The sequence below is a fragment of the Anser anser genome (genome assembly GCF_964211835.1).
Source record: "Anser anser genome assembly, chromosome: 19".
NCBI classification, from domain to species: Eukaryota; Metazoa; Chordata; class Aves; order Anseriformes; family Anatidae; genus Anser; species Anser anser.
Window position 1 is genome coordinate 15,308,231 of NC_139740.1, and position 18,932 is coordinate 15,327,162.

The 18,932-nt window shown below is 48.8% G+C and overlaps 2 protein-coding genes across 9 annotated transcripts in view; one reads left to right on the forward strand and one right to left on the reverse strand.

Moving 5' to 3' along the window:
- Positions 1-36: 36 nt before the first annotated feature.
- NOTUM (notum, palmitoleoyl-protein carboxylesterase) lies at positions 37-10,106 on the reverse strand. Its single transcript, XM_083804702.1, has 11 exons — positions 9,434-10,106; positions 8,987-9,039; positions 8,754-8,849; positions 7,528-7,588; positions 6,706-6,764; positions 5,175-5,277; positions 4,220-4,411; positions 3,556-3,656; positions 3,308-3,455; positions 2,765-2,812; positions 37-2,654 (listed from the first exon to the last, which is right to left on the reverse strand). The coding sequence occupies exons 1-11, from the start codon at positions 9,961-9,963 to the stop codon at positions 2,348-2,350; spliced, it is 1,698 nt and encodes a 565-aa protein (XP_083660828.1). The 5' UTR covers positions 9,964-10,106; the 3' UTR covers positions 37-2,347.
- A 395-nt stretch (positions 10,107-10,501) lies between these two features.
- The window catches only part of ASPSCR1 (ASPSCR1 tether for SLC2A4, UBX domain containing), a 53,765-nt gene continuing 45,334 nt past the window's right edge, over positions 10,502-18,932 (forward strand). Inside the window, exons 1-3 of one of the 8 annotated variants that reach the window (XM_083804695.1) lie at positions 17,176-17,305; positions 17,377-17,432; positions 18,504-18,618. In XM_083804695.1, the coding sequence (XP_083660821.1) occupies positions 17,207-17,305; positions 17,377-17,432; positions 18,504-18,618 (270 nt within the window). In that variant the 5' untranslated portion in view covers positions 17,176-17,206. Of the gene's footprint in view, positions 10,732-17,175; positions 17,306-17,376; positions 17,433-18,503; positions 18,619-18,690; positions 18,850-18,932 lie in introns of those variants that run through there. The other 7 variants (XM_083804697.1, XM_083804701.1, XM_083804694.1 and 4 more) reach the window with 7 other exon arrangements.

An 18,932-nucleotide genomic window follows, 5' to 3' on the forward strand; every position in this document is an offset into this window, starting at 1 on the left:
CTGGGGATGAACTTAGGAGTGTCAGAATCACAAAGGCTTGGAAAAATTATTTATTGCACAAGTACAAGAAGAAATATAGAACTGGAAATGACCACCTGTGTTACAGATTGCAGTTCCCAGCTACTGCTGGCAACCACTTGGTATTTTTTTTTTCCTAATAAATTAGCCAAATTCCCCCTTAATAATATTTCCGAGGAATTTCTGCTTCCTGTTATACCTTTTGAAAGACTGTTGCAGAGCCATACTAAGCTAAATGAGATCACTGACCTCCAGGGATTTTTTTTTTTTCCTCTGCTCACAAGGAAAATAGATGTCACTTATCTCCTCTGAACATTCTTACCCTCTTAGAAATTAGCCTTTGATTTAATGCTTAAGTAATACAGGCAGTCAGCTCTGCAAAAAATATTGCTAACATAAGTAGTGGCATTTATACTTTACTGTTTCCTAGTAGAAATACATTGACGGACTGGGGCACTTGCCATATCTACAGGTGCATTATCTTGTGTGTAGTCATTCTGTGAACTACTGATGTAGTAGTTCAGCAGTTTCCCTTGATGCTCCCAACTGACAAACTAGTGCATAGCAGAAATTCTGGCTACTACTCAAGTACCAGCACTTTATACTGATTGACTTCACATGACTCCAGCCCTCAAAGGAATCCCATCTTCCCATATGCTTTTTCAAACATTCTCTGTACTGAAGAAGCCTCTCAACTTAGTGCCACAAAAAATACAGTCAGAACAATTTTACTTTTACACCAGTCAATAAAACATAAAAAGTATAAGTAACCCCTATATTAATAATAAGGAAACTCCACCGATAGCTTTCCTGCATGTCTGTTCTTCCGGGAACACCATCCATTTTGTCTTTAGCTACCTTTTTTTTTTCTTCTTCTTTTAATCTTAAATGTGTAATAAACCCCATCTTGCACAGCAGGACTGCTAATTTCTTATGTGGTACTGCCCGAGTGTTTGCTGAAGTCTGTAACTAGTAACTGAATGGTTGGAGTTTTGTTTTGTTTTTGCTTTTTTACTCACCTATGACAACAAATTTCACACATAGCACTACCCTTTTCATCTGGTAAGATTTCTCTTGGAAGTGCATGCTTCAGCCACACATTCCTGATCCCTCCCTTGTTCACCTCCCATTACAAAGAGGATTCTATATGTTCTCTGAGGTGGGCGCGTTCGCAAACAACTAGTAGAATAGCAGTATGTTGTTGACTCGTGTTCTCTTTTTTTTTTTTGCAAATGCTATACCTTCTACGACAGACCAGATGGCCTGATCAAATCAAATATTTCTCTAGCTAGAATAGTGGCCTTTGCTGTAAAACCAGATCTCTCTGCATCTTAAAATACACTGCCCCTGAATACCTGACAAAACACAAACTTCAAGCTGAAAACGCTGTGCAAGTAAGCAAACAGCAGGTGCTGGGTGAAAGTATCTGTACTTAGACCTCATATACTCTTCATTACAGAAACAATGACAAAGCATATTGCAAGTGGAACACCGAAGTCTAACTAATATAAAATGTCACTACTACCCTCAGCCCTCTCCCAGGCACAAGTGATCATAAGGAAAACCCATCCAAATGAGCAGCATATACAACTTTACAAAGACATATGAATGGTTCTCTGGTCAGCCCTTATAAATAGCATTTTACATATTAAAATAAATATGTCCACATTGCCAAAGTAGCAAGAGGTTCCTTCGTTATTTAAAAAAAAATATGTTACAAAACAATATCATTTATATTTCTTGCTTAGTTTAAAAAAGTAATAAAAAAGTCATTTTATAAAATAATACGAAAGTAAATTGATTACAAGAGTGTCCATCCCTAGCACACGTCCTTTGTTTGTATGTTATGATATAACATGAGATGCTGACCTCCAGGAAGTCATGTTCCTTCACTTCTTGTTGGACAAAAGAAATCCAGTGCTTGCTTTTTTCACCACTTGTATCGAGTCTATGATGTAAAATTCATGACAAGGGAAGTACTAGATCTGGGGAAGGTTCTCATTGCTGCTATTTATGGCTTTACTACTCCCTGTATCAGATTGCCTTGTGTAAGACAGGAAGAGGATGTGAATGGCCAAAAGTGATCCCTGGAGTTTGGAGGTAACAAGTTCCAGTCAAACTGCATAAGCAAGAAATCGCCTTTTTTTTTTCTTGACACATCTTAAGTGTGCAAGAGTGCGGGAGCATGTGGGTGTGTGCAGGTTTCAGCCTGCATGGGGGGTGAGCATGCACCAGCCTGCATGAGCTTAAGGAAGAAGATTAGAGTGTGTGGGAGAAGGGCCCCAATCCCCTCCTGATCTAATCTCCCTGCCCCTCAGAGGATTCCTTCCTAGTTACCACTGCTGAGCATCCCCAGAAGTTTACTGGGCTCCAGGCCCTGTTGCTGTGCCATCTTCTGAACGTCAAAACCCATGTGCATGAGAAACTGGATCACATTCATCTCCTGCCCTGTGAACTGGTCCCTGATAGTGGGGCACGAGGGGTTGCAGTGGGGCCATGGACAGCTGTCAATCAGATGAATTGGACAACCTTTCAGAGGGGCTTTCCCATTTTTGTTGCTCTCATGTAGGCTCCGATCCCAACAGTGCAGGGCACGGGGTAATGATGTCCCCTTCACCTGGATGTCCGTCCAGTGACTGAAAAGACAAACCACACAGATTGTATCAGAGGGGTCAGGTTATCAGAACTGATTAATTCCCCTACTGTTTCCGTGTTGACCTTTCATAGAATCTGTAAAATCACTCACTTGCGTGTAATGATCTCATGAGACAAACAGGCAGGAGCAAAGCTAGCACTAAAGAAAAAAAGGGAAACATGGATTAGGATTTGTCTTGGAAGGACAAATTAATTCCTGTTCAACAGAACATTCTGGACTAGACAGAGGGTAGAATTTTTGCTGCCCTGACAAAGCTTTTAGAAACAGCAAAGCTTATCATGACATAAAACCTGTCTGGACTGGAAAAGGGGTTCCATCCTGACTAACAGTGCACATCTACTACAAGAGACTCCTGAATACCTGCTCTTGCATGGAGCAAATAAAGTACATTAATGGTTCTTCCTCTGTTGTCTCAGCTATCTCAGTGTTTTATGATCAGTACTTAATAAGGACAACTGGTAACTGTGAACCTGCAAATTACTTTGCACCTATTCAGAAATAAAACCAGCAAGATTCTTGGTGTAGACTAAGCATAGTTACCAAATCTATGACACCAGAGATCTGAGAAACGCTGCTAGAATACTGGATAAAATACTTCTCTTCGAAGTGAGTTTTCCTTACTGAAAGACTTACGTTACATCCTTCAAGGTGTTTCTCAGCTCCCTCCCCAGATTCTGGATGTAGAGCCACTGCCCTTCCTGAACAGGCTGGCCAGTGAGGTGTACATTGTCTACAGTAAGCTGGGCCTCATCAAAGAGCCATTGGACAACAAAGACTGGACCTAGGAAGACAAAAAATTTGGAAAATGAATGGCTAATAAGTTAGCTGTGAATACAGAGAAAACCTTAGAATCCATTTTATCTCTCTCTTCTGATACTTACATCGAAGAGTGGGATAAATCTTATATCCAAAAAAGCAGTTCCATTCCTCTCCCTCTTTAAACTGCAGCTTACAGCGTTCAGGAACAATACCATTCCAATACCTGGAAGACAAAGCAACAACAGAACGAATGTCATAATGACATCTTAACAATGGTCTTTCCATATCATGCTATATTTCTGTCCTGGTTATAGTTCCAGCTTAATAGAAGCAGCATTCTTTCTTGGCTACGTTGTCCTATCAATGCATTTGAGGGCATCTGCAATTGCACATTCTTTTGCACACCTATATTTGAAATGATTTTATTTTCGAAAAAAAAAAGTTGAAAAAAACCACTGACATTAGATAATAAATAAATACTCTTCACGTATCTAAATACAGGAAGATCAAAATTCACTCAGAGGGTGGTAAGGCACTGGAAAAGGTTGCCTACAGGTTGTGGATGACCCATCCCTGGAGGTATTCAAGACCAGGCCCTGAGCAACCTGATCTAGGCGGTTGGCGACCCTGCCTATGGGAGGGGGATTGGAACTAGATGATCTTTTGAGGTCTCTTGCAACCTAAGTCATTCTATGATTCTACGAAGATAGAGGAGAACATGATTCTATGAACATCTTCCTACTCTTAATCCTGTATAAAAGCATGCTTTACAGCATGTGATTGTACCTTATTCCTCTTCTGATGGCTTCTGTCGGAGCACACGTTATGGTATCGATGCAGTCAGTTCTGCGATACTGTTTATTATCCAGGAACCATCCAGAGTCTGCCAAGCCTCGAACCTGAATCCCTTGATAACCCATGTCCTCCAGCTGCTCCGCCACTCGATCCACATTCAAGAGCACTCCTGTTCCTCCAGCACTGTAACAGCAATTTTAATACTGCAGTGATGATGCTGGTGTAGCTATTAAATGGCTGGCTAGCGTATATATTCTCTCACAGCAGTGACGCTCAAAACAACTGGTTTTATCCACAGGACAATCCAGTTGGTAGTCACGAAGTCACTTCCTTGCTTTGCAAAATATTCTGAAATAAAGCTGGCTCTGAGTAACAATCTGGTACCTCAGAAACAAAATCCAGTTCTTGTTCTTCTGGGAGATATATAGGCTTTATACCACTTGCAAGGGTTTTGGCTGCTCAAAAAACTGAAAGAATCTCAAGTGAGACGAATTCACTCTTTGCAACTTCTATATTACACCCCTGTGTAACATATGCTGAGTGTATCACAGCAGCGCAACGTAACAAGATTCAGAGCATCTGTGATAGGTAGATCTGAGTTTTTAATCAGATGTCTCGTGAATAGATTCAGCACGTGTCTCATGGCGTGTATCCACAGGTGCCAGCATTTTTAACGCAGGGCAGAATAAACACATCCCCTCCCTCTTGCAAATCTTTTACCCTGTTGTTTTCTTATAAATGTACCTGGACCAAAAGCTGAGGAAATACTCTTCTATCATTTCCTGCTGTACCACCCAAAGGAGAAAACTGAGAACAGACGTAGAGTTTGTTGTATTAGGGTTACTATATTCCTAGAAGAAATTTTTCAGGAATTTAGCCGATCCCTAACAGCTTTCTACTGTGGAGATCTCCTGTCTTCACCACAGGAACTCTCGTAGACACTTACCTGCTCCCTGCTAGCAGCAACACTTTTGCAGTGCTAAGACCTTTTCCCACGAGCTCCTTTATAACCTCTTGAATGATCAGTGCTCCCATGAAGGCGTATTCATCTGGAACAGAGACCTCAGCATCAATAAAACTGTTTTCTGTCCAGGCTAAGACTTTTACTTCCTCTCCACAAATGCTTAAGAACCTTATGAAGGAATCATGAATCTAAAAGCAGGCCCATTTCCTCTACCTGTATCAAACAGATCTAGTAAGAAATATTCTCCCAGTACAGAACTTCCCTGAAAGAAGTGAATAGACAGCAAACAGAATACAAAAATAAAACACAAGCAGGCCTTCCTACAACAGTGCACAGGAACTGGTAAACTAAGAGAAGGAAAACAAGAGCAAACCAGGACGGTGCTGCGACCCTTTCTCTTCATGCTGAACATATTCGGAATCTCAATTACAACTAAGTGTGTCCCCTTTCTCCCAGTCCATAAAGCCAATTCAGACATGCCACATTTCAAAACATATTACACTTGCACGGACCACCAATTCCCAGGCACCACCAAAACACTGTTTGCTGTAGTATAGCTGCCTCATAGGAACAACTTAAGAAACTTACAAAATGAAAAGGTCCTTACTGTGACAGAAAGTATAACTTTGGTATCCACAAGTCATCAGTTTCTTGATGCTAGTTAGTGAAGAGACATCGAGTAACAAAGTGTCTGGTTTAAGGTCAGAGCTCAAAGATCAACTCAAAGAAAAACAGTAACCTCCTGCCTTTTCCCTGCCAAATCACAGAGCATCTCAGGCCTACTTTTTTCTTTCACAGCAGTGTACATCAGCAGTAATTCCATTCTGTTCAAAGAAAACTCTTCATGAACAAATGCAAAGAAGACCAAGTTCCTGGTGTTTATACAGGTGTTACTGCATCCAAACACCAGTCCTGCTTAACTTGGGAAACCCAAAGAACTACATGAGGTAGAACAATTCACTTGCATGAAATTCAGCTTAACCTGGCAGAAGACTCCATTAAGCAGACTCCTAGAATTCTGGCATTATCAAAATGACAGCTGATGCAAAACAGGATTGTACGCAAACAAACTATTCTGTTTTCCAAAGAAACCTGCAGATAGCTTTAGGTTGACATGAGGAGAGATATCCTCCTGATTCAAGTTTGAAACTAAATTCACTTGCCTCTCAGACTAGCAAAGCCAAAGTTGCACGCAACAAACCACGGTTCCTCAGCCACACCGTTTAATTTGCTGTGTGCTGGATGGAACCTGGGGATTCATCTAAAAGGAATTTAATTCCTCTAATCCTTGCCTACTGCATCAGCGTAACATCTCTGCAAGCAGTGGCTCTGAACTATGTCAAAACAGACTGAGCTAAAGAGATCAGGATGTTTTATCTGGAAGTAGCTTGATATTCTTTCCTGCCCTTCAGCAAGAAAAGCCTGTTCTTCATTCATGTTGTTTCACAGAAGTCTGGCCATATCCTTTAATGTGTGATGTCTGTGGCAGCAACAACCCATCAGTAACACTCACTTTTCTCAGACTTGGAAGAGGCACCACTCCAAACATCACTTGAGCAATAAGGGATGAATCTGTAAAAGAGTCGTGTGAGTACTGATGTTCCTTAGACATGCAAGGAGGGGGTGAGGATAGGGTCAAGTAACTAGAAGAAAATTAAACCCTGGGGAGGGGAAAAGGGAAGCATTCCTTGTCCACTTAGACGCTTAATATACCTTCTTGCACACAAAGTGACAATTGCAACTGTGTCTTGAATTTTCTGGTAGTTTTACTGAGTTAAATTGACAAGTAATTTCTCTTTTCTCAATCTAATTGGAGCACTAAGTTTGGTGGACAGAGCAGAGGGCTACAATTTTGCTCTCAGCTGTCCCACGGATATGGTGGGTGACCTGCCACAGGGAAACTCTGTGCTTCACGAACATCCCCTCTCTTCTGCTTTTTCCTCACATATAGACGCATGCATAAACTGATGTCTTTTTCATTTCTCCTCTTTGAAATGAAAGAGTTACTCCATGTTCCTCTCAAATTGGCAAACGTACAATAATACATCCTGCCCACAACAGCATTTGCCACTTCATTTATTTGAGAAGGCTCTCTAAGCTATCCCCAGTTTTTCTTCATTAGATCACCCCACAACTCCAAGCAGACTGAACTTGAGTTTCTCCAGACCTTGCCAGCACGATTTAGTTAGAGAGGTGAACTAGAACAAATGAGGAAATGTACAATTTCCTCTTGTAGGCATTAGTCTTAATCTGTCTCAGTAGCACTCTTGTTAGCCCCAAAAGCAGGAGATGCAGCCTGAGTATAAACCTATTTCCCTTAGTTGTCTCTCCTTACACCATGTTCGCGTTCCACCAGTGGGGATTTTCCTCTGGCTGTGATGACAGGATCCCAGTTCCTGCAGATGGACATAAAGAAACAAGAAACATACTGATGACAGTGTATGACTTCAGAGTAACTGTGTGAGTCTAATGCAGAATCTCTGACCACGTAAAAAACAAACATTCACGATGTACAACATTGGTTAGAGAAGATGAATGAACATTAGTAAATCTGCCCTTAGGCATATGTGACTTTCAGAATTTGATTTGTGTTAGAGATGAAGCCTGTCTAGAAAGCTTCAGTAGTACAGTTTCTGTAGTACAGAACAGAACCTATGAACACATACTTAAGGTGATCAGCACTTTCCCAAACACCAGATCCTACCAGGTGAAACACAATATATGCAACTGTAGGATTCACTGTCTGTGAATGAGAGAAGTCTGAGTTTTCAGAAGGGCTGAGTATAAGCACCAAGAATGAAGAGGAAAGCTCAACATTTCTCTGCTGACTCTGGAGCCTTGTTGTCCAGAGAGTGTGTGTCTTGGGTGTTAATTCCAGCTTATGTATGAAAGTCAAAAAGCTAAAAGCACTTCTATGTGTACCCCAAATGTATGCTTTCACCGAGAATCACTGTGTTTGCTTCAGCGACGTTATACAATTGTAAACGGGGAGGAGGTGGAACCACACAGCTCCACACAAGAGGCCCAGACAATTCACCCCGTTTCTGCCTAGCACATAGGGCCAGTACCACTGTACGCAAACCCACCCAGCCCATTGTGCAAGAAAGTACTGCCGTCCTGACGGACAGATTACGAGGTCCAAGTTCTTCCGACAGGATTAAGAGCAGCTTTCTTTAGAAACCAAATGACAAAAACAAGACTATGAAGATCCCAGCAGGTCTGTAAGTATGTGAATACATTTAAAATAAAGACAGTTATGTTGGCGAGAGTTCAAAACACCAGCATCGTCTACCAGCCATGAGCACGCAGCCAGCCACGCAGGCATATCGGTGCTTTCACGACTCTGCGAGCGAGCGGAGGCATACTTATTTGCACACACTCACGCAGGAACCGCCTGCGTGGAGAGGCTGCGCTGGTGCCAGGGCAGGCGCGGGCGCCCGGCAGCGACTGCGTGCCCACCGGGCCGAGGGGGCCGCCGGGCGCTGCCTCCGGGGAGCCGTCCCCACGGGGCAGGGAGGGACCCGCGGCCGTCCCCGCGGCACGACGGAGGGGGACGCTCACCCACTCTGGTCGCGGGCCACTCCTTGGAGCTCATGAGCCTCCGCATGGTGTCGTAGCGGGTGTCGCAGTTCTCCCTGTTGAAGCAGTACCACCCTCCTGGCGGGGAGAACAGGGGTCAGCCGCCCCCGCCCCGCCCCGGGCCGGGGGCCTCGGCTCCGGCCGACGGCTGGGGGAAGGCGGCCGGCGCCGGGCCGCGCCCTGCCCGGCCCCGGCCCGAGCCGCGCGAGGCTCACCTTCGAGGAACAGCAGCCAGCGCCGGCTGCCCTTGGACTCCTTGAGGTAGTAGCTGCGGACGAACAGAGCGGAGGCGGCGCGGCGTTAGCGGGAGCCGCGCCCGACCGCGGCGCTTTGACGCCCGCAGCGCCGGGGCCGCGCGGAACACGTGGCGGGGGCGGAGGCGAGGCGGCGGCGGCGGCACCGGGGCCGGCGGCGCTGGCGCCCGCCGAGGGGAGCGGCTCGGGCCGCGCCGCCCGGGGGCCGCGCGCTGCACCTGTCGCTGCAGAGCCGCCCGCCGCCGCGCGGTGGCGCCACAGCCCTCGGGGCCGCGCCGGGGCCGGGGCCGGGGCCGCGGGGAGCGCTCGGCGGGCCGGGGCCGGGGCCGGGGCCGGGGCCGGGGCCGGGGGCTGCGGGGCGCCGCGAGCCGGCGGCGAGCGCGGCGGGGGGCGCCGCGCGGGACTCACCCGGCCGGGCTGCCGTCGTTGCAGGTGACCGAGGCGTTGTGCAGGAGGTGCAGGCGCAGGTCGTGCGGCAGCGCCTGGGCCGAGCAGGGGTACAGCGACTGCGCCAGGCTCTTGACCTGCGCCATGAAGCTGTCCATGTTGCCCTCCACCGCGGTGAAGTCCAGCGGGAAGCTCTCGGCCGGCGCCGCCGCCGCCGCCGCCTCGCCGCGCTCGCGCGTCGCGGGACCCCGCCGCCGCCAGCCCTTCCTGCCCTCGCCGCCGGGCCCGGCGTGCAGCAGCCCCAGCAGCAGCAGGAGGTGCACGGCCGCCGTGCCCATCGCCGCCCGCCGCCACCCGCCGCTCGCCGCGGCGGCAGCAGCAGCAGCCAGTCCCCGGCGGCGGGCAGCACCGCCCGCGCTCCGCCGCGCCCCGCCGCGCCGTCCGCGGGGCCGGGGGTCGGCGGCGGGCGGCGAGGGCAGCGCCGGCGGCGCGGGCTCGGCGGCGCGGCTGCCGGCGCAGGAGCCCGCCGCCCGCTCCCAGGCGGCGAGCATGACAGAGGGGCACGGAGTGCGCGGGGAGCGCGCCGGGGGCGCCGCCAGCCCGGGCGCCGCGTGGGGCAGCAGCAGCCGGCCAGCCCCCGCCCTGCCCTGCCCTCCGCCCCCTCGGAGCGAGGCGGAGGGAGCGGGGGGTCTGCGCCGCGCCCGCCGCACCGACGCGGCGAGCCAGTGCCGCGGCGCGGGGCCGCTCCGTCGGGGCGTCCTCCGCGCCGCGCCGCCATCGCCGCCCCTGCCGGCGCCGGGGCCGCGGCCGGCGGCGCCCGCCAGCCTCGCCCGCAGGGCGGCGGGGGCACGGGGCGGCTCCTCCCGGCCCGGGCCGGCCGGCGGGCGGGGGGGGCTGGGCCGCCCGACGGCGCCGTGTGGCCGCGAGGGCCCGCACGTGCCAGCCCCGGCGGCGGCGGCGGCGGCGCCCCCCCGACCCCCCGCGCTCCCGGCGGCGGCGGCTCCTCCCCCCCCGGCCCCGTAGGGGCGGTGCCGCCCGCCCCCCACCCGCGGGAGGTGCCGCCCCCGGCCCCCGGGCCGCGCTCTTCCCCGCACCCCCCGCGGCGGCCGGCCCGGGGGGTGCCCAGCGGGCCGCGCCCGGCGAGCAGCGGCGGCGCAGCGGCGGCCGTCGTTCCGCCGGGAAATCGGCGCTCCGCTCCGCTCCGCGCCCGTCGGTGGCTCCAAGCCGGGGGACGCCGCTGCGACGGGAACAAAGGCGAACGAAGCTGCCGCGGCTAAAGTTAGAGGGGACGTTAGCAGAGGGCTTTTTCGCAGGACTCGGTAAGCGTGCGGGCGAGCCGGGCGGTGCGGGAGGATCGCGGGGGGCCGGGGGCGGCGGCCCCCGGCTGGGCTCCTCCCGGGGCCCTCGCCCCGCCCGCCGCCGGCCGCAGCGCTCAGCGCCTCCGAGGGACTTCTTGGTGCCCTTCGCGGCTCGTTAGGCTTATCTTCTAGCGGCTCTCCCTGGTTATTCTCCGCTGTTATGACATTTACAGCAATTAAAGGAAAACAAAAAAAATCCCTGACAGAAAGTAACGTTAAGTGTCTGTTATTAGGACGCCTGTCAACTGTAAGAGCAAAGAACGTCACAGAGATGTTGTAATTACCTCAGAATTCAGTGTTATAAACCGAGGAAATGCAGACTTTAAATAATTCCTTTGTTTAGATATCCAAACGGACAGCTCTTACACTTCAAGAGCACCTGTTGACGGTAGGGTGATGGTTGGACCGGGTGATCTTGGAGGTCTTTTCCAACCGTAATGGTTCTAGGATTCTACAATTCAACAGCCCTCAAGAGAGGAACAAGGAAACAGGCTGTCTTTATGAGGAAATTTAACCCATCTGGGATCACAAAGGTGAAAATAGTGTATTCTTGAAATAATAAGTGGAGTTTGTTTGTTTGTTTATTTATTTATTTATTGGGCAAGAGTTAAGGCTGTTCAGCTGCTGCAACTACATTTTTTACCTTAGCACGTTTGGACTTTTAAAACATCCTCAGCTCTGAATTTTCTACATGCATAGCTCGTGATTTCACAATAGGATTATCACTATTTTCTTTACTTGTTCAGTTACTCTTATGTACCCAATCCCAGCTCTGTCCTCAGTCAGATTTTTTTTTCTAAATGTTTTATTTAAATGCTGATAGTGCCGTCAACATCTTAAACCAGGAAAAAACGTTAAACTGAAGGCAACCCTCCACTCACACGCCGCGTTCACCCCCCAGTACATTTTTGGGCCCAGCACAATTCTGCATCACTGTATCTTTTACTGCACCACCTTTAAGATCCCTTCCGCACTGGCCACGATAAGTGTGAGCAATTGGTCCCTAGGACCAGCCACAGCAAGTTAGAGAATTTGCAAGGCTGCCAGAGCAGAGGTGCAGCTGGTTAGTTTGCACAGCGTCTGAAGATGTTAATCTGTAGGTCCTGAGTGCTTCGGGATCTCTGGAGTAGTTGGCATAAACAACTCCAGGAGCTCACGCTCCACTAGCTACAGCAAGAAAATGGGACAGATAATGTTGCTAAACTTCACCCTACTTTCTTAAGAGAAAAGGGTGCCATTTGTCACACTGATGGGCTTATGTTCTTGATGTTCGTGTTCCATCTCGTTGGGCAGATCTGGAGTTACTGGACTCTGCAACACGTCGTACCAGCTGATGCATTCATGGGTGACACTGAACGAACCTTAGGGCAGAGAAGCACATGTTAACGTTGCAGATCTTTGGGCTTTTGTCCAAAGAGGGGAAGCTAAGAAGTTAAATAATTCCTGTCTTGGCTTTACAGGGCTCCCTCCAGCTTTCCTGTATCTCTCGTTTCAGATAACTCAGGAGGAGGGTTTCTTTCAGAGTAGTCTTACTTGTCATCCTTCCAAAGTCCAGACAAATGTTCGTATTACTTCTGTCATGAAGGAGGAAGGGGACTGTTAGAAGAGCGTAAGATTGTCAGGGTATGGCATGAGAGACTACTTTCTAACTTCTAGAAAATTCTACATTTAAATCTGGTACAATTTAACTCTGACACACTGAATTTGAGGGAACATCTGAGTGCATGCAGATTTCAGATAATTGTATAATACTATCCATCAGTGCAACGGCTTCACTAAATTTTAGTCCTTTGGTTAGAGACACACTACGTAGATTGCACCCAATAGGGAAGAAAGCTCAGAGAAAGCGGCAAAAGAATTGGACACCTCCTCCACACACTGAAGATTTGGCATTTTTATTGTTAGTATTGATGCATATAGGAGGCCGGCAAGAGATTTTTAACCATTGGGAGTAATGTGAAGGGAGATGCTGTTTTGATTTAGTGCCTCTCAAAATGAAATAGCCTGTATAATATGTTCCAGTATGTCCTAGTATAATTCAGTATTTTGAAGCGTATTGAACTATGCTATACAATGGGAAATGAGACAGTTCTTAAGTTCCCTAGTACTCTGCCAGGACTGGACCTCTTGATGTTTCCCTATCAGAAGCTGAGAGGATTTCTCCAGGAGCCCTGTGCAAGGACTTGTGTTTCAGGTGTTTCCCTTTGGCAGCCAGCATTCTTGCACCTGATCTCAGAAGCTCTGTGGCCCTGGCTCAGTTAGAGTTCCTTGGCTTTATTGGGTCTCAAGTTGATCAAAAGTTGGTCAAAGTGGTGTGAGGGGGATGGTGAGGGAAGAAGACGTAAGTTACCCCACAGAAGGCCACTCACCAACAGATAAAATCTCACTTTTGCAAGGTCATGCTACTTTACCACTATCTCTTCTGCTATCAGTGGTGGGTGGGGGGTAAAGGAACTTCAAGAGGGCAACATAGTCCCTTCCTAGCCTTAGTACAAAGTGATGTGTGGTTGGAAGCACCCAGTTGAACGTTACTGGGACTCAGCACAATTAGTAGCACATACCATTAGTAAAGACAGGAAGAAATACTTTACAGTATTGTCATTACTCTGATAAGTAACTATTATGTATGATATTTTGGAACTGTTTGCAAAGTATTTCTAGATGTTCACAGTTAATTTCCTATCCATTTGAAAGAAAATAAAAAGTTTTTTTTTTTCCCCATGCTTTTTCAAGAAACAAACTTATGCATTATTGTCTGTGTGAGTGTGTGACTGAATGTAAACGTGCATAATTATATTGTGAAATATCTTCCTAATGCAAAGCACAACTGGCTGCCTAAAAAGTGATTTTAGGGAAAGATTGTTCTACAGTTTACTCACTGTAATCACTAACGAAAAGCAATTTCTAAACACTTTTTAGCACAGTGGATGTTGTTTTGCTGAGGCTCACCTGGTAGATTTGCAGGCATGCTCTTGATCCTGACAGTGGCAGAAATCTGAATGGTTGGAGATATTTTCAGCTATTCCCTAATGAGTTCCTATTTCTTTGTGGCACTTTAATGAACTCCAGGTTGTAGTTTTCTCCCCCTTCTTTCTCTCCTGATTCTTCTAATTTCAGATAAATATTTCAGATTAGAAGTGGCTCTGGATATGAAGTGTGACCATTAACCTCCATGCAACTCTCTGATTATGATATGCCATTAAAAGCTAGATTCATCTCTCTAATCCAGCCACTTGGAAATTTTCAGCTCAAATTACATTGGTGTTTTTTTAACAGGAGCAACATTTCTTTAAGGGATGTGTCACTCTCAGATGCAAAATAGGAAACAGCTGCCTCTTTCAGACATCAAATAAGAGCCAACCCCATCCAGAAACAAGACCAAATTTTTGGGCTCCATGAAAACCAAAACATATCTTTTTAAACTGAATGGCTGCTCCACCTCAGCAGCTGACATTAACATAGCCTTTTTAACCGTTCCTTTTTCTTCATACCTTCTATTGAAAGTGGAACGACAGGATATTTTTGTTCTGTGTTAAGTACTTGCAGAGCTCTGGGTTTCTACCTTATTTTAAAGACTGAGAACTTGCAAACAATAGCTATTTGTCGCCCCTTTTGTAGGCATGTGAAAGTTTACAGGACGATCTTACCCTTAAGTCCTCATGCCTCTTCACATTATATTACACAGCAAAACGCTCTTAAAATGGCAGGGAATCACAGGAAATATATTGATAGACTTATGAATGTTACAGAGATGGTAGTGGAGAATGATTAGTGATTGTCTTAATAAAAGCTGGGGAACACCAAAGAATAAGTTCTAAAACAAACATAATTAAGTACTTCTGACATGCAGCACAACAGAACTGTGGCACCCATTGCCTCAGGATCTTGTGGATGCCAAAAGCTTAGACGGGCTCAAAACACAGCTGAGCATATTTATGTAAGAAAAATCCAGCAGACATTATTAGATGTAAAGATACAACCTCTAACTTGGGAAGTCCAGAAGGCATGGATTGCTTAAAACTGGAAATTGATACTGGGGAAAATATAATTGCACAGTCTTTGCTGCTCTTCCCAGTCACTGTCAGAGGTAGTGTACTGATTGCTTTGGTATGAGCCAGTGTAGCTGCTCCTGTTAAGACACACTTCTAAGATGTGGGTCTCTGCCCTAGAAAAGAGCATTCTTGAAAGGACAGTAATTCATAACCTCCTTATGCAATCTTTAATGTTAGAGTATGAACAAAGTTCTTCACTACATAAGCTGAAAACTGACAAGTAAAAGAAGGATGGTCATAATACCTCCGTATATAGCTGTCATTATATTCAGAAAGTTTCATAGCTGCTTAGATAAGAGGAAAAAAAAGTGCACTCAGACAACTAGGTATTGACCTACGATTGAAAGTCATTCTGTTGATGTAGTCTAACAAGCTACTAACCAGCTGTTTTGTGGTAGTAACTGGCCAAATACATGCTCCTTGTCCATCCCAGCTGAAGTAAAATGCACCAGCTTAAACCACTTTAACCACCAGACACAGACTGGGATGCTAATACCCTGAATGCAGTAGCTGTATAAGTGATATGACAATGGTACTTCCCAACAGAATGGAAAGAACAAACTCAAAACAAATGCAAACTCAAAACAAATGCAAAAACTTAAAAATGTTTTTAAGTGTTATGTTTAAACAACGTGTTGTACAACAGGACATCCTTTATTACTGTAACTACATCTTATTGAGCAGTAATGGTGTTGGCTGGAGTTGGGAAGCTACATGCATAAGCAAGGAGATGTCTATCCATCGTTAAAATTCCCATTCTTTTTTTCCCTTCTCGTACACTTCTGATGTGGTAAAAAAGAGTAAGTGTTATTTTTAACAAAGGTGTCTATCCTTAAAAAGGTATTTTTCTCTTATAAACCAAGCAAGGCAGACATTTTTGTGGGAGCTAGAGGTGGTAGTGCGGACTTAAGCCTAACACAGATGATACATATAGAAGTATAGGAAATAGTATAGGAAATATTTCACATATGGTAACAACTTAGGTTAAATAAATTCCAGTGGTTACCCAAACTAACTTTTTTATTATTATTATTATTATTTTTAATGATAGGAGCAAACAAAGCTGACTATAGTTGACTAACTTTGAGAAAGCCTTCAACACTGAAAAGGTGGTGCTGAGAGCGAAGGGGAAGCTCACAACTGAAGTAACATCTCTGAGAAACTTTATGGCACAAAATGTAAGATAATCTTGATTCCCTAGCTGAAGTAATTCAGTGTACATACCCTCATCTGAACGGATGAGTTTGCAACACTAGTTGCAAGGTGCTCAATGTTTTCCTTTTTTTTTTTTTTCTCTTTCTTTTTGTTTTGGCCAAAGGAATTAGTTTTCTTAGGCAGTGGGATGCTCTAATTTGTCTTACCACTAGCGTTCTATTTGTGACACTGCGTAGACACTCATTTGACCATGGGCATATAGTAAAATGTTCCCCTCTTCTGAGTTTCCCTCTGAAATCAGTTTGTCACTATAGTTTTTATATTTTGCCAAGGAGTACCTTCCTTTTAGTATAGGTATTTTCAGTCTTTAGCCACCGTCATCACTGCTTGCTCAAGAGGAAAGAGCTGACACCTGCAGAAGAGGATTCTTGCCATACGTTCAGCACACGAGCGCACAGCCTCCCCAGCAGACCCTGCCGGCGTAGGGTGAAGAACCGCTGGCGCACGTGCAGCCCGCTGCATGCGAAGATTTGCTGCTTTCGCGGCGCTGGCGTGCTCAAGGACTTGACCGATCGGAGCAGGCTGCTCGGGACCAGCGCCTTTTGAAGATCTCCAAGGAAGGAGGAGACTCCACGGCCTGTCCGGGCTGCCCGTGCCGGCGCTCCGTCACCCTCCTCGTAAGAGCGCTCCCTGCTGCCGGGCCGGGACCTCCCGTGTCCCCGGTGCCCGCTGCCCCTCCCCGGCTGGGCAGCGCCGAGCAGGGCCGGGCCCCGTCCCCTCTGCGCCTCCCTCGCCTTTCCTTCGGAGCCCCTCGGCAGCGCCCGGGGCCCCCCCGCAGCGCCACCGCGCCGCTCCCCGGCCCGGCCCCCGGCCCCCCCGCTGTGCGATGGAGGGGAAGGCCAGAGGGGCTTCCTCCGCCTTCTCGCTCTTCTTCTGGGCAGCCGAGCAAACCGGCCGTGCCACCAGACGCGTCTGTCGCGCGTCGCTCTCCTTTACTCGCCGGGCACGCGTTACCTCATTTCCCTGCCTTTGTTCTAAGTGCCGCTCGTGCTCCAAGCCCCGGTCGTGCCGGTGGGAGCCAGGAGCCGCTCCGCGCGTGCCGGCCCCGGCCCCTCGGCCGCTCCGGGGCGAGGCGGGGCCGCGGCAGGGCGGGCTGCGGGCGGGGGCGGCCCGGGGGCGGCCCGGCCCCGCCCCGGCAGCGCGGAGCCAGCGCCGCGGCGGGCGGGAAGATGGCGGCGGCGGGAGGGGGGGGAGCCGCGGTGTCGGTGCTGGCCCCCAGCGGGCGGTGGGTCACGGTGCGGGTGGGGCCCGGCACGGCGCTGCTCCAGGTGGGTCCGGGGCGGGGGCGGCCGGCGGCGGGGCCGCGGGCCGGCCCCTGACGCCCCTGTTCTCTCCGCAGATCCTCGAGGAGGTCTGCAGGAAGCAGGGCGGCAGCCCCGGCGAGTACGGCCTGAAGTGAGTCTCACCGCGGGGGTCTGCCGGGCGGCTGCGCTGCCCCCGTCCCGGCGCCGTGTCCGGGCCCGGCGGAAGCCTGCCCCGCGCTGCCCGGGGGCCGGGCCCCGCCTGGGCCGCCCGCGGCTGCTCCCCCGCGCCGGGCCGCGCTGTTGGCGCGGCGCCCGCACGGTGCCCCCGGCCCCGGCCCCGGCCCCTCTCCCCTCCCTGCTGCGGACGGCGCCATCGGCCTGAAGCCCGGCCGTGCGGGCGCCCTGTCGCCCGCCTGTCCCCGTTCCCTGAGCGTGGCCTCGTCCCGCCTCGGCGCCCGAGGGCGGCCGGGAAGGCCCGTGTGAAACACGCGTGGGAGCGCTTGCTGCTCGGCGTGGGCGTTCTTGTGGCGGGCGGGTGGACGGTCTTAGAGCGGCCCAAGGGGTCCTTCAGCTGTTCGCTGAGGCTGGTCTTTGTTTTAGTCACTGCCACAGCTAGGTAGGTGGTGCGCGATAGTACAGGAGGAAATCGTGCACAGTTGCCACTGGGGAGAGAGGGCCGTGCTGTACAGTTAAGGTTATTCTCTAGAAAAGTTATTTTGTTCTAGTTAAGCTCTGTGGTTCTTCTAGTGCTGTGTTCCGTTCACTTTTGGGACGCGTGCTGAAATCCTGTGTACCTTTCATGAAAACGCTCCCTTCCCCACCTCACACGCACTTTTGCTAGTTGACAGACTGATAGGGACTCTTCCGTCTTGCCTAGTGTTTTGACTATACACTTTTACAGTATGAAAATCAAGAAATTATTCATCTCACTGGCAGTAAAACACATTTTTATTTAGTGTTGAATGCAGCATGTGAATAGGTATTCAGTTGTTGTTTATCTCTTAAAACCTGAGTAGGAATACAATTTGAGGGTTTTATCTACGACCTCTACAACTTTTAGCTTTTTTGATAGGCAGTATCATCCTACTCTATGGCTTCTAACCAGCCTGTGGAGAATTCTTTTGCTTCAGACTGGGATGTTGCACTGTTGCCAGTCCCTAAAGTGATCTGAAGGTGGCATATGATGGTTCCAGGTGTCTTCATTTACTGTATTCTTCTTCAGGTTTCAGAGAAGTCTGTTGGATCTCTCTTTACAGTGGAGATTTGCCAGACTACCCAACAATGCCAAGCTGGAGATGGTGCCAGTCTCTTGCAAGAAAGTGGGAATTGGAAATACGGTATGTTCATTTCACAGTGTGACCTGATTTGTTTAGTTTTTCAGACCTGCTGGATATGATCTTGTCATGTCTAATGAGCAGGAGCATGTTCAGGCTTGATCAAAATGCACGAGTGGAAGACCACCTGAAGAATAGTGGAGGCGTGGTGGAAAAATGGAAGTAGGAAATTAGGAGCTGGAAGTCTTTGCTTACGGTCCGTATGGTGGTGGAGTTCCAGCTATGTGTTGGAGGGTAAGGGGATCTTTTAGGGAGCTGGAAAACTTAATAGATGTAAATGTATAAGATGTTAAAGATCACCGATGACTTTGCTCAGC